We start from the raw sequence: 15,680 nt of genomic DNA, 5'->3' as shown, positions 1-15,680 counted from the left end.
GCCATTCGGATTGAACTTGAATCTGATTGGCTGATTCCATCAGCCAATCAGAATTTTCCTACCTTAATTCCGATTGGCTGATAGAATCCTATCAGCCAATCGGAATTCGAGGGACGCCATCTTGGATGACGTCCCTTAAAGGAGCCTTCATTCGTCGGTAGTCCGTCGGGCCAGCAGGATGTTCCGCGTCGGAGGTCTGCAAGATGGATCCTGAAGAAGAAGATTGAAGACCCCGCTTGGAAGATGACATTGCCCGGATGGAAGACGTCTTCAGCGCCGCTTGGAGGATCACTTCATCGGATGGAAGATTTCTTCAGCGCCCCTTGGAGGATTACTTCTGCCGCTTCGGATCTCCTCTTCAGTTCCATCGGTGGCTCGGCTGAGTGAAGACGACTCAAGGTAGGATGATCTTCAGGGGGGTAGTGTTAGGTTTTTTTAAGGGGGGTTTGGGTTAGATTAGGGGTATGTGGGTGGTGGGTTTTTATGTTGGGGGGGGGTTGTATTTTTCTTTTACAGGCAAAAGAGCAGTTTTCTTTGGGACATGCCCCGCAAAAGGCCCTTTTGAGGGCTGGTAAGGTTAAAGAGCTTTGAACTTTTTAATTTAAAATAGAGTAGGGCATTTTTTTATTTTGGGGGTCTTTGTTATTTTATTAGGGGGCTTAGAGTAGGTGTAATTAGTTTAAAATTGTTGTAATATTTTTCTAATGTTTGTAAATATTTTTTTATTTTTTGTAACTTAGTTCTTTTTTATTTTTTGTACTTTAGTTAGTTTATTTAATTGTATTTATTTGTAGGTATTGTATTTAATTAATTTATTGATAGTGTAGTGTTAGGTTTAATTGTAGATAATTGTAGGTATTTTATTTAATTAATTTATTGATAGTGTAGTGTTAGGTTTAATTGTAACTTAGGTTAGGATTTATTTTACAGGTAATTTTGTAATTATTTTAACTAGATAGCTATTAAATAGTTATTAACTATTTAATAGCTATTGTACCTGGTTAAAATAAATACAAAGTTGCCTGTAAAATAAATATGAATCCTAAAATAGCTACAATATAATTATAATTTATATTGTAGCTATATTAGGATTTATTTTACAGGTAAGTATTTCGCTTTAAATAGGAATAAGTTATTTAATAAGAGTTAATTTATTTTGTTAGATTTAAATTATATTTAACTTAGGGGGGTGTTAGGGTTAGACTTAGCTTTAGGGGTTAATACATTTATTAGAGAAGCGGTGAGGTCCGGTCGGCAGATTAGGGGTTAATACTTGAAGTTAGGTGTTGGCGATGTTAGGGAGGGCAGATTAGGGGTTAATACTATTTATTATAGGGTTATTGAGGCGGGAGTGAGGCAGATTAGGGGTTAATAACTTTATTATAGTAGCGGTGAGGTCGGGTCGGCAGATTAGGGGTTAATAATTTAGGTAGGTAGCGGCGACGTTGGGGGCGGCAGATTAGGGGTTAATAAATATAATATAGGGGTCGGCGGTGTTAGGGGCAGCAGATTAGGGGTACATAGGGATAACGTAGGTGGCGGCGGTGTGCGGTCGGCAGATTAGGGGTTAAAAAATTTTAATAGAGTGGCGGCGATGTGGGGGGGCCTCAGTTTAGGGGTACATAGGTAGTTTATGGGTGTTAGTGTACTTTGAAGCACAGTAGTTAAGAGCTTTATGAACCGGCGTTAGCCCAGAAAGCTCTTAACTCCTGACTTTTTTCTGCGGCTGGAGTTTTGTTGTTAGATTTCTAACGCTCACTTCAGCCAAGACTCTAAATACCAGCGTTAGAAAGATCACATTGAAAAGATAGGATACGCAAGATCTGCGGTATGGAAAAGTCGCGGCTGGAAAGTGAGCGTTAGACCCTTTCCTGACTGACTCTAAATACCAGCGGGCGGTAAAAACCAGCGTTAGAGCCTCTAACGCTGGTTTTGACGGCTAACGCCAAACTCTAAATCTAGGCGTTAGTGAATAAACAACATAGAAAAACATCCCTTAGTGATTTTTATATTCATTGGCCTGATGTTAGATTTCATAAGAGCTTCTGTATTCTACTCTGTTATGTTTTGCAGACATTTCCTTTTTAATTTCCTTATTTATGTATTATTGTTATTTATTTTTGCTTACAGAGGAGGTTTGCACCTTGATTATCATTGAAGCATTTCCGGAAGATTCTGGAGTATTTAAATGCATTGCTAAAAATGAATATGGACAAGTGGCTTCCAGTGCATATCTTTTTGTTTCACCAGGTATGTACTGTGCATATGCAGGCTGAAATATATCCTTTAATGTACATTAAACTCAAAAACATTCTGTCCTGCATATAAAATGACAACATTCAAACATATTGAAGATATAATCAGTGTAATCAGTTGTGCATGTTACATTAATGTTTGTTAGCTGATACCCAAATGCTCGAATGGTAGAGCCGGACAAGAAAATGTGGGTTTATTCAGAAAAAAATAAACAAAAAAAATACTAACATATTTTTATAATGCCCTCTTTTAGATGAAACAAAGAGCAAATTAACTAAAACACATAGGGGCATATGTATCAAGCATCGAATGGAGCTTGATGCCCCTTGTTTCTGGCGAGCCTGCAGGCTCGCCAGAAACAGCAGTTATGAAGCAGCGGTCACAAAGACCGCTGCTCCATAACCTGTCCGCCTGCTCTGAGCAGTTATTGTTATTGTTTAAAAATATAGATAACGCCTTTACTACCCATTTCCCAGCTTTGCACAACCAACATTGTTATATTAATATACTTTATAACATTTAACCTCTAAATTTCTGCCTGTTTCAAAGACTATATTGTCAGCCTCTTAATCACATGTTTTTGTATTTGCTTATTACAACAGGAGACTGCTAGTTCATGTGGGCCATATAGATAACAATGTGTTCACGCCCGGGGAGTTATTTAAGAGTTAGCACAACACAATAGTAAATGCAAGTCAATAGGTAATACATACAAAGTCATGTGATCAGGGGGCTGTCAAAAGATTCTTAGATACAAGGTAATCACAGAGGTAAAAAGTATATTAATATAAATGTGTTGGTTGTGCAAAACTGGGGAATGGGTAATAAAGGGATTATCTATCTTTTAAAACAATAAAAATTATATTGTAGACTGTCCCTGTAAATAAGCCAATCAGACCTCTCATGGACCTGTTATGATTATGTAATAGTGTATTGAATAAGTCCTTTAAGGACATAAGTATATTTCCCTCATCTCTGAAACATGCACTGGTCACACCTATACTCAAAAAAAGTCCCTTGATCCAACCTCCCCATCCAACTACCGCCCTATTTCCCTCCTCTCTCTTGCCTCAAAGCTTCTCAAAAAGCTAGTATATGCATGCCTATCCCATTTCCTTACATTAAACTCCCTCCTTGACCCACCGCAATCTGGATTTCGTCCCCATCACTCCACAGAGACAGCAATCGTTAAGGTTACCAACAACCTACTTACAGCAAAATCAAAAGGCCACTTCTCTCTGCTTATCCTCCTTGATCTGTCCGCAGCCTTTGATACTGTTGACCACCCTCTTTTGCTCCAAACCCTCCAATCTTTCGGCATTTGTGACACAGCCCTCTCATGGTTCTCTTCCTACCTGTCAAACCATACCTTTAGTGTAGCCTTCTCTGGGGCCTCCTCTGCCCCGTCACCACTCTCTGTCAGGGTACCGCAAGGCTCTGTCCTTGTCCCCTTTTCTTCTCAATCTACACGTCATCATTAGGTTCCCTAATTAAGTCCCACCGTTTCCAATATCATTTGTATGCCGATGACACCCAAATCTACTTCTCTGCACTAGACCTATCTCCTTCCTTGCTAACCCGTGTCACTAACTGTCATTCTCACATCTCTTCCTGGATGTCCTCTCACTACTTCAAGCTAAATCTCTCCAAAACTGAGCTCCTTCAGGGATGCATACAACATACACTAACCTTTCTTTATACCAGTTCCTCTCCTCCATTACTATCCGCTGAACCCCCTTAGCATGTAAGCCTAAGAGTCCAGCTGTTTGTAGATCACCTTCCTAAGAGCTGACTACAACAGTGTGACTTTAGGCAGGGCCCTCTACCTGTCTGATCCCTATAAATGTTTTTTTGTACTCCGCATTTGTTTATAGCGCTGTGGAATCTGTTGGCGCTCTACAAATAACCGATAATAATATTAATAATAAAAGGACTGTGGTAAACTCAGAACTACAGAGGCAACTTTCTATTAAAAAGTTGAGACAGAATGACATTTTTCTATGAGGTATGATGAAATTATATATAGATGTAAGATAGCATTATTCAATTTAGTTAAAATTGCTCTAAATTGAAGTATTGTGGCATTAATGGGTTAATAAAGAATGGCAATATTTTCTTTATATAGGATAAAGAGAGAGATCTGAGTAAAGGGAAAGATCAAAATTGCTGAGCAGAAAAAACACGAGTTCAGAGCAATGTGAATGATATGTTTGCGCTGATTATTTTCCTAAAATATCCACAAATTAAAACATTGGTGGGTTTTATACATTGCTACAGCCTTTATTTAAAAAAGTACTGTAAATCTATTAGTAAGATAAATTGAGGTATATTAGAAGAACACAGCCATACATTAAAAGAAACATTTTAGTTTTCACCACAAATAAAATGTCAAGGTAAAAACAGGTGTGTTCTAGATCTTACAGTCTACAGGTTGACAGCTGAGGAGATAGATGGTGTGAGGAAACTTCTCACATGCATTGTAGTTACAGCAGTGAGATAAGGCCAGGGCCGGATTTACATCTCAGGTGGCTGTAGGCACAAAAACCTGAAGCGCCCTCCCACCCCCCCAGAAAATATGTGGAAAAAATGAGGACTTTTTTTATTATTGTTTAGGACAACTAAAAATAAATATTAGATGTAAAATTACATTTTCCCTTTTATGGAGATACACAAATGCACACACCAATTGCAATATTTGTTGTAATGGAAGCTACACCAAAAATCAATATTCACTTGACTCAAATGGCCATACAATTTCTATTATGTATAACAAAAACAAATCATGTTAAACTTTTAATGCAAAATATTCTAAAGAAAACCCTATTTAAAGGGACATAAAATGAGACAGTTTGCTGGGCATTTTATTATTGCACTAGTGCTTGCACAGAAGTGTGTTAGCCTCTTGCAAATAGAGTTAAACACATAGTCAATGTAAGTTCTGAGACAGCAATACACATCTGTGCAGACCCAGATGGGCTCATAGGACATGTTTATGGACAAGCCATTAGTGTATTGCTTTTTCTGGAGATGACTTTGACTATGTGCTTAACATTTTGTTGGAGTTAAACACAATTTTGTGTAAACAATAGCAATATTAAAACTAGCAGCATGCAAGCTCATCACCATCAACAACCTGTGCAGCCAGTGGAAGAAAATATACAATGTAGGTATTTTTTTCCACTACATGAAAAAAATCTTGTAAACGCTGATATTTTTGGTACAAATACACACAGATGTTACATTTATTTTGTTCTGAAATATAAATATCATATGATGTTGCTCTCAAAGGAAAACATGGAATGTTGTAGATTATATGTAATCCATGGGTCAACAAATGTGTTTGTACCACAATACAAAAATACCACACTTACTTGATAAAAGAACAGATTAACAATTTTTAATGTGATGTGTGTGTATGTGTATATATATATATATATATATATATATATATATATATATATATATATATGTGTGTGTGTGTGTGTGTGATGTGTGTATGTGTGTGTATATATATATATATATATATATATATATACACATACATATACATACATACAAACAAATATGCCATGTGAGTGGTTTACACACATACACATTTTACAGCCTTACAGTCTACAAACTTTGTTGTCAAAGTGCCCTAAAGGCTGTAAATCACAGCTTGTAATAAAGAGCAGAGCAGCTAGTCCCACATAACCTCAACACCTCCAAGGCCTTTATAGAACAAAAACATTAATCCTGAAGAAGAGTTTAAACTCCTGGCTATAAAAAAGGAATACAGCACATAACAAGTGAATACACTGCAATCCTCTCTGGTAGCCAAGGGGTTAAAGTGCTCTGCTTGTTATGTTTTCATTCTAGGCAGCATTAGAAGCCTTGTACAGTCCTAACCTGTTCTGAAGCTTTCATTCCTCAACAAAAAGTTTCTGCACCACATCAGCATGGAGCTTGGCTGTGTGAGGCAACAGAAGTACATAAAATAAAAGTGAAACTAAACATGCCTGGCGAAAATGGGAGGGGTTTAGTTTTAATCTTTGCCCCTTTCTCCTTCATGGCTCCCCCAACTGCCGTAACATATTCCCAATGAAACACTCGACTTTGTAGGCACCTGGCAGCACAATTCTTACTAAAATAAATGCCCTCATTAAAAAAAAATAAAAAAAATAAAAACATTTTTATTTTTATTACTGACATGCAGGCGCCCCTCACTACAAGGCGCCTGTAGGCACATGCCTACTGTGCCTAATGGTAAATCCGTCCCTGGATAAGGCTGTTCAAGATTATTATTTTCAGTTAGGATAAAGAGGAAATTTGATAGGAGAGGTAGTAAGCATCTCTGAATAGAATGATCTTCAACAAGGTTTTCAAGCTATGCAAAGTGTGACACAGTCTGATGTAGCAGGGTATACAAATTCCAGAATGCAGGTGCTGCATTGAATAACTTTAGAGGGGGGAGATGGAAATGATGAAGGGAGTGGACAGACTTAGGTAGAAAATAGTGGTTTGTGGATATTACGTAAGTGACAACATATGAGTTAACTGTGAAGTTGGTGAGAGCATACTGCGTTAGTTTTACTATTATGAACTAGATGGGAGCCAGTGTACAATTAAGCTGAAGTATTTCTGATAGATTGGAGGGGATAGGGGTTAGTTGGGACGGCCATTTATGAGTAGGTTGCCACAGTGGATGCAAAACATCATGAATGAGTGAACTAATATTGTGTTGGTGTTTTGAGCAAGGAATGGGTGATGTTATGTTATGAATCTCTGCAACTGATTTTAATGTATTGCATCATTTTGTATTTTTGTGTTAGTGTTCTGGACAATACAATTATTTTTTCCCTTTTAAAAAAAAACTATAGATAAAGAAGAATTTGAATTGCACCAGGCTACACAAAATGCAATGGGAAAAAATAATTTGATGAATAACTATGGAAATTTGAACAAAAACACTGATGTGAATAAGAAACCTCCCAATGGTGATCTTCAAGAAATTCTCAACTTGGACAACTTAGCTTACTGTTATAACTCTAAAATGGAAAAAAACAACATGTTTCAAGATTTTGAATCTAATGTAGGAAATTGTAATCAACAGAATACATGTATAAGGTAAGACAAGTTCTATATTGTGTATCAGGGTCAACAGGGGGCAAATACTCCCCCAAGTCTTCGGCACATGTCTGGCATGGGATTCTGATCCTTTAGCTCAGCACCCTGGCAACCCAGAACCTATGTTTTAACCTGATAGAGATAAAAAGATACATGAGATCACTCACCAAACAGTGGAGAATCTCTTTGAAACGATGAATTAACTGAACCTTTAGATATAATGTGGTCAATGTAAGTACTGCAATGTCTTAACCAATTATACACCAGGCATAGAGTAATTAAATGAGGTACTGCTGAAATTATATCTTTTATCAGCAAAAATGAAATCAATACATACATGAGAGGCAGTCTTTTTTTTTTTTTTTAGAAATTGTTGTCTACGTTAATACTATTGGCCTATATTACAAATAGAGTGCAATTGAGCTTTAACAGTGCAAGTTAAATCAATAGCGCTCCTTATCTTGCGCTTATATTATAAGTTGAAAGTAAAATGTTTGCACGCAATAAAAAGACTCAGGCGGGCTAACATCTGGAATCGATCAAAGCATAGACTGCTATGGATTGCGCTAACCTGAAGGGGAACCAAGTGTTCTAACGAGAAGAAGCATTAACATATTTTTAAACAGCATTGTTCTTCACTAAAAATATTATTTTGATTTTGAAATATCTATCTATGTATCTTTAACATATATATATATATATATATATATATATATATATATATATATATATATATATATAAAATAACACTTTCATCCTTTCATCTAAGTGAAGAACAATGCTATTTTATAGCATTTATATTTTAAATGCAAAACAGTGTTAACACACATACATACATACATACATACATACAGTATATACTCATACACACATATACACATATATACCACATACAAATGTATACACACACATAATCATATAATTATTGTATATAAAATTAGAAAATCTAGGTAAGTATTCTCACATGCTTATCCCCAGAAGTGTATACATTGTTACCACTGCACCAGAGAACTCTGGGTAAGATATGCAAATTAGATATACAAAATATCTCATGCTTTTTGCTTCCAATACTGTGTTCAACCACAACAATCCCCATTATGGGGTAGGTGCAGCAAACAACAAACCACTTATGGACAGCTGTTTTGAGTTTATTAACTCTCATCAGCAGAAGATAGGTTTGATTTGCTGCTTGGTGAGGCTTATTTCCAGAGAAAAAGTAATACTCATTTGAGTTATAGTGGAGCTAAAATCATGAGATTAAAATCTATCATTTCTTTTGTGCTAAAGACCACACATCCAAAATGTCTGATACTGAACAGTAATACAGGGAGACTGCTGAGAATGGTCACAAAGCAGCTGATGGTGAAGATGCAGAGGCAAAAGAGACTGCTGAGACCAAAGGCCACAACAGATATGGTACTGGTCCAAATAAACACATTTCTACAGGGCCTAAAATGTATCAGGTAGGTGACCTACCATCCAAAGAGTTCTCTGGTCCCTTCAAACAGTGTTTCCATCTTAGGAGTCAATTGGACAGTATCCCTAATTCATGCCCTTTTGCAGGTGCTTTTGCAACTTATATGCGTCCCCAAGACAGTACTCCAGCTCATGGTGGTGGGTTTGAAAATTTGAATTCAATAAAACAACAGTTGTAAAATTCTTTCACATATCACTGTCTTCTCTCCTATTTAGCATGCTTTTCTGAGTTAGTGAAGTAGGCACATTTCCATTGCTCCTTATCTTAGATACCACAATCAAGCATTTTTTTTCACAAGCATGCTAGTCTCTCAGGTCTATGGGTGATATGGGACAACCTTAGGGGATGAAATATCTCAATGTTTTGTAACTCAGGGAGATCTACAGGTATCTATCTCATCTTCTTAAAGTGACTAACATTACCATCCCATGCTTGCTCACAGTTGTAGCTCATACTATTATATTAGCATGTGTATTTGAGCTTTCATTTGTTAGAGCAACAATATCCTCACATGGTTAGGGTAAGGGTTACATATTCAAGCTCTTTCCATATTTCACACTCTGGAAGGAAAAATAAACAAACTATCACAGCCATCTATTATTCAATCACAAGGAGTGATCTCTTCACCCTTATGTCTTTTAAAAGCCCACTGATCACTTTGGTACTCCTTCAGTGGGCCTCATAGTCTTCTGCCAAACTTCTAGTCTAGAGCTACAGATCCTAAGGTCTATGTAAGTGACTGAATTTTTCCAGAGAATATTCCAGTAGCCTATGTTTTCAAACCTATTCACATAATACATAGAATCCTGCCCAGGATCTAATATAACTGTCAGAGCATGATCCTCATGCTTCTCCATTCATCTCTCCTGCATCCAGATCTCTTGTCTCAGGGTCCAATACACCTGGCCATATTGATCTTAAATGGCCTGAATACTTAATGCCTTATTGTGCCACTCTCCTTAATAGACAGTAGCACTGGGTCAAGCCAGTTACAGGTCAGTGCTATTTCTGTGTATGGGCTTTTTTAGAATTTTGGATTTGTTCCCATGCTCAAATCTTGGAGTTGTTCCCATTCTCTAGCATATCAGTTGTCTTCTGTTGCTTAAACTTGCATTTTATCTTGGCTGATTTAAGTCAACTGCTTTACCAAGAGCTTTCACTCTCCTGACGTCCTCTTCACCAGGATATAAAAATTGTCTTCAAGCCTAGGACTGTTTTTGTGTTCTTGGGGCCTCAATGTTGTTCTCAAAGTAATTGAGCATTCACAATTTTACATTATGCATCACATTGACTAACACGTAAATGAGAACATACTTTACTTCACTATTTTCCAAAACCATGGTAACATGATGGCTCTCTATAATGTTGATGACAAACTTTATGAACAATATTTAATACAGCCCATAGTATATAGATATTACTATTGTAGGGGTTTAAAATGTTGCCACTTGCTGCATATTGATGACATATTTACCATGCAGTTAAAAAGAAAACACTTAATAACAGAAAAGTTGTAACTCAATGTTGCTTAATTATGTCTCAGTGAAATATAATGTTAAAGGGACAGTCAAGTCCAAAAAAAACTTTCATGATTCAAATAGGGCATGTGATTTTAAACAACTTTCCAATTTACTTTTATCACCAATGTTGCTTTGTTCTTTTGGTATTCTTAGTTGAAAGCTAAACTTAGGAAGTTCATATGCTAATTTCTTAGGCCTTGAAGACCACCTCTAATCTAAAGGCATTTTGACAGTTTTCACCACTAGAGGGCGTTGGTTCATGTGTTTCATATAGATAACATTGAGCTCATGCACGTGAATTTACAGAGGAGTGAGCACCGATTGGCTAAAATGCAAGTCTGTCAAAAAAACTGAAACAAAGGGGCAGTCTGCAGAGGATTAGATACAAGGTAATTACAGAGGTAAAATTTGTATTAGTATAACTGTGTTGGTTATGCAAAACTGTGGAATGGGTAATTAAGGGATTATCTTTTAGAACAACAAACATTCTGGTGTTGATTGTCCCTTTAAGTGATGGTATGATGATAGAGCATATTATTTTGTTTATTTGGTTTATCTCTTCTCATCCCACTGTACCCTCATTTCCTAAAATATTATTATTAGCAAATATATAAGCATTATTATGAACAATGCCTACTGCTAAACATTTTGATTTAATGGCCAGTAAAAAGACCCTTTGAAATTAGCCGCAAAGTGAAAAATGGTTTGTTTTTCCTGTGAAGATGGTGGGTAACTGATGACCCAAGGGGACATGTGACCATTGGTGCCTTATTATACAACACTATCTCTGCCCTCTGTAGTATGCACTGCAGTGGCATGGCCATATCATACATACTCTTGGCTGCAGCTTTTGAACCCAGCAGTATCCAGGCTTAAAACTCACTGCTCCTACTTTGTTTTCTTGCCCTGACAAAGCTCGTCAAACATGAAAGTCACCTCACAAAACATTGCGAGCTATGCCAGGCATCTTTTTTCAAGTTATAAACTTTTTGAAGAAGAAAAAAATAAAATATCCAGTCTTGTGAAATCAATTAATAATGTTTGACAATATCAAGTTTATGTATCGTTCACTATTTGAGAGGGGGCATTATATGTGTTAAGTACACAGGTTTGTTTTTCTTTCTTAATTTGTTTTCTCCAACCTTCCTTCCTCTAACTCTTTGATGTGAGTAAAGTCTTATACACAATCATCTTTAACCTTAGCTGAACAAATATACATACTTGATTCTTCCTTTTGACCACGGTCAGAGAAGGGTATTAGGTATTCAAAATATAAGGTACTATGTAAGTGAGACATTGGGGTAAACGTAGTGTATCATGTCCGCCGCACATCGATAAATGCCAACAGCATATGCTGTTGGTATTTATCATTGCACCAGCAGTTTTTGTGAACTGCTGGTGCAATGCTGCCCCCTGCAGATTGGCCGCTAGCAGGGGGTGTCAATCAACCCGATCATATTGGATCAGGTTGATTTATGTCCGCCGTTTGAGAGCAGGCGGACAGGTTATGGAGCAGCCGAAACACGGGGCATCAAGCTTGATAAATTGACCCCAATGTGTATGGTTGGATTAGATGTAGCTGTTGCTGGTATAGTAAAGAAGTCATAAAGGGGCCTGATAAGTTTTAAAAAAATGGATGAACATAGTTCAGTTTCATCACATGTATCCTGTTGTTGAATAATTGTCTGGTTATTAAGTGCTCTGAAGTCATTAGTGCATTATTTTTCTACCAATTACGGTAAACATGTTAATAAAACAATGTTCTTAGTTTGGTCCTATGTTCTAAGAATAGTATATAGGGTAACTATAATGTAGGTGGATTGCATCCTGGTTTATGTAAACAGTGGTGGATTTCGATATAATAGATATAAATACAAAACCAAAAGAAGTGAAATAAATTTGGGTTTGAAAAGTGATATCCATTATGGATATGTTTGTTGTTGGGGCACCAATCTTAAACATGGCAAGGAGTTAGAAATACTATGTGATGTTAACTAATATGAGCTTTCTTAATGTACATGAATAGGAAGAAACCATTCTATATTATTAACCCTGTTTTTCAGGTTAATGTAACTTTTGATTGGATGAAGAAAAAAATTTGTGGGCAGACTCAGGGGCCGATTTATCAAAGCTTCAACTGATAATACGATGAAATCCACTTGAATATCGTGTCATATTCTACGCAAATTGAATCCGCCATAATTAACAAAGCATCGTCAAATGTTGAAATGTGTGACGTAATGTACGCTGCCACAATCTCAATCCGCCGCAGATCGGTGCTTGCGTCATTCCAGATGTTTCGAATTTACATTCGACTCTATTTGACCCTCTTCCCAATCTATGAAACATTCAACAGGTACGCTTGCGTCTTTTCCGCCGCATCGTTCAAACCGCCTCCCTTGAAGCCGCGAATGCCATAGAAATCAATGGGAGTCTAAAAACACAGAAAGGTTATGTTAGATGCTGCAAGAGAATGAAGCTTATTACATATTTATGTAAATTAGAAAGTTGATTACAATTGTATACTCTTTTTTTTTTTAATATAATTTTTATTGAGGATTAATGCAAAGTACAGCATACATGTATTGTTTCAAAAAGTGCATGAATGCACCAGAAGATAAATATTGATGGCATGTATATTGTTGAAAGTAAACATTCCTATCTGTGGTATTACAAAAAGATTTTAACATGCATAGAATGAATTCGGCCTCACTATTTTCAGGCTCTTTTTCCCACTTTGCTATGAAGTATTCTGGATTTATACAGATTATATTATACAAAACCAAGCCTCACATATGTATCTAAGGTACATCAAGGAGTAATATGATGTGAAAGTATGAGGTAATGGGTTCAAGAGCTAAGATTCAATTTGTAGGTGATGCTAAACAGTCATGCTGGGTTAGAAAGGGAAAACAAGGTTAAAACTATGTTATACTATAGGGGTAACTTATAAACAAAGCAGCTAGAGTGCGGTATAGGCAAACCAAACCGCGTGGTTAACTCTCCTTACCAAGGAGATATGTGAGGGGGGGGGGAGGTGGTTACTTAGGTATGATAAGTAGCCCTTACCCAAAGAGAAGGAAAAATAACATGCCTTCATTGAGGAGCAAGGGAGACTGTTACATCCTGACTCACGGTAAGTATGCTTTAATATTGCAAAACGACAGACCATGTGAAGAGGTTCATGCGCAATTGAGTTACTAGTAGGTACATAAAAAAAGGCGCAAATTGCATGTTGTGTTTACGTTATACCTGGCAAGGTAGGACCTAAAAGTCCAAGCTCAGAGATTTTGTGTGATTTTCATATCTCATTTAAGGTATTGTGAGAAAGGAGACCATGTCTGGCAGTAGTAGTGCAGGTCCAGCCTGCACCAAGAAACCTTGCAAGTACTTTGAAGTAAAGCTGCGCATCATAAAATAACAATGGCCGTAAAGTTGGGTCATAAGTTTTGCCCATGTGCAGAACCTGATTGATATATATATATATATATATATATATATATATATATACAGTCCATTCCTAACATCTACTGTGGAGCGTTGGACTGTAATAGCAGACAAATATCTAAGGCTATTTGTAAAGGCATAAACACTTATCAAATAATGAATTCTAGAATTCCGCTGCTAACTATATGATCCTCAGTTCGTTTGCAATCAATATATTATAGCAGTAAATATAAAAGTGGGAAGACTCAGATATCCTGGCCGCAGATCTCCGAGTCCCCTGGAACATTCAAAACCAAAAGTATTATATGGATGTTTAGCTAGGGGCAGTAGGCCAGGATTCGTTTTAGCCATCAGTGTCTAATATCTGTTTAGGCTGAGGAGAGGAATAGAGGCACATAACAAACAAGAAAGATGCTACAAGACATATCTTATATTAGGCTGCACGGTTTTCTTCTAGAAGAAGCATTTGTAATTAATATCTGTCATAGTAAACTTATACCTTGGTAATTAGGGGTTGAAGGATACCATTGCTTTCGCTCAAAATACTCATGAACATAACATATATTCTTGCAGATATAGGCTTACAATAACCATGCAAAGCAGTAAATTTATAAACAAATAATGTTACATAATAATTCAGGAATTGTTACTGAAGGTGCTTTTAAGGAATTAAGAATTATCTATCTTTAACATTGACTGCCAGAGATGTCACACAAACATACTGTTATGTGACTAGGTCACAACAATTACTTAACACCATGTAGGCTAAACACAGCAGAAAAAAACAAATTATAACATAAAAATGTGTATTATCTTTATAACAGCATGGTGGCAGCAGGACCAAAATGACTATGGAGAGCAGTCATAGCAAAGTTATAGCTCTGGTTCTCATTTGGACTTCACAGGGAGCTCACAGGGTAACTGGGGCTTTACAGAGAGTAATATACATCTGTTAGGCTAGAATTTTTATGGGAAGTGACAGGCTGCTAAATACAAGATATTGGAGACATTATAAGATAGCAAATGCTAAACCATATAAATAGGATAGGATGAAACAATACAGACAGCGGTTACAGTATTCTAACAATAACTCAGTTCAAGCAGTTGCAAGTGTACTGTCAGTGTAGAATTCAACTATGTCTATCCCACTCCGGTTTTCGATTGATGAAGAGAGCCTCCCCAGTCCTCCTCATCCTGGAGCAACCGATCTCAAAAACCAGCTGATCCATAGCTGTCCAGTTATAGTAAGGGGTAAAAAAGGAGATAACTAAACCCCACGTGAGGGGCTGCTAGAAACAATAATATTAGTCTAGGTCAAGTTTAGAAACACCCATGTTTCAAGCCTGAACGCTATCATCAGGGGCATATGAGATAATTATAAAAGTCATAAGTGGATTAGCAGCAATATGTCACCCCAATTCCAAGCCACCTTAAGAGAGAAGAGCCGGTAGTGGGTATGTGAACATGGTGTTCTGCTGTGTCTCCGTGTTTAATTTATTCTACCCCAGTTCTAATGTCCTCAAAGAACTGAAGATAATCCTCTTGTCGTCGCCAGGGTAGAAGATAAGATTGTTGTGCTTGTAAATCATCTTTGTGGCGTGCAGGGCTTCTTAAACGGAAGCAAGAGATTTTCAGCCAGTGCTTAGTTTTTATATTAGCAGCAATCCATCCCATAGCATTTATCAACTCTGGGTGCGCCTGGGAAGCTTTATCTCCGAACCCTCCAGGATTAACTATATGGGTGAAATACTCTGTGGTTAGGTTCTTAGTAGTAGCGCTCGTTAGAAGGAGCTTTTCGGTAATTCCTTTTAACCTTTTGGTGCAGCGCCTCCTTATCTATTGCTGTATCAAAGGTGAGTGGTGGAAGCAAAAGT

The 15,680-nt window shown here is 37.0% G+C and overlaps 1 protein-coding gene across 2 annotated transcripts in view; it reads left to right on the top strand.

Moving 5' to 3' along the window:
* Positions 1 to 15,680, top strand: part of MYOT (myotilin) — a 206,454-nt gene that overhangs the window by 57,321 nt on the left and 133,453 nt on the right. For both annotated transcript variants that reach the window (XM_053717252.1, XM_053717253.1), the window contains 2 exons: positions 2,131 to 2,250; positions 7,116 to 7,362. In XM_053717252.1, coding sequence (XP_053573227.1) covers positions 2,131 to 2,250; positions 7,116 to 7,362 — 367 coding nt within the window. The remainder of the gene's footprint in view (positions 1 to 2,130; positions 2,251 to 7,115; positions 7,363 to 15,680) is intronic.

This window comes from Bombina bombina, chromosome 6 (genome assembly GCF_027579735.1).
Source record: "Bombina bombina isolate aBomBom1 chromosome 6, aBomBom1.pri, whole genome shotgun sequence".
Classification (NCBI taxonomy): domain Eukaryota; kingdom Metazoa; phylum Chordata; class Amphibia; order Anura; family Bombinatoridae; genus Bombina; species Bombina bombina.
This window is presented reverse-complemented; position numbering and strand designations above follow the sequence as displayed.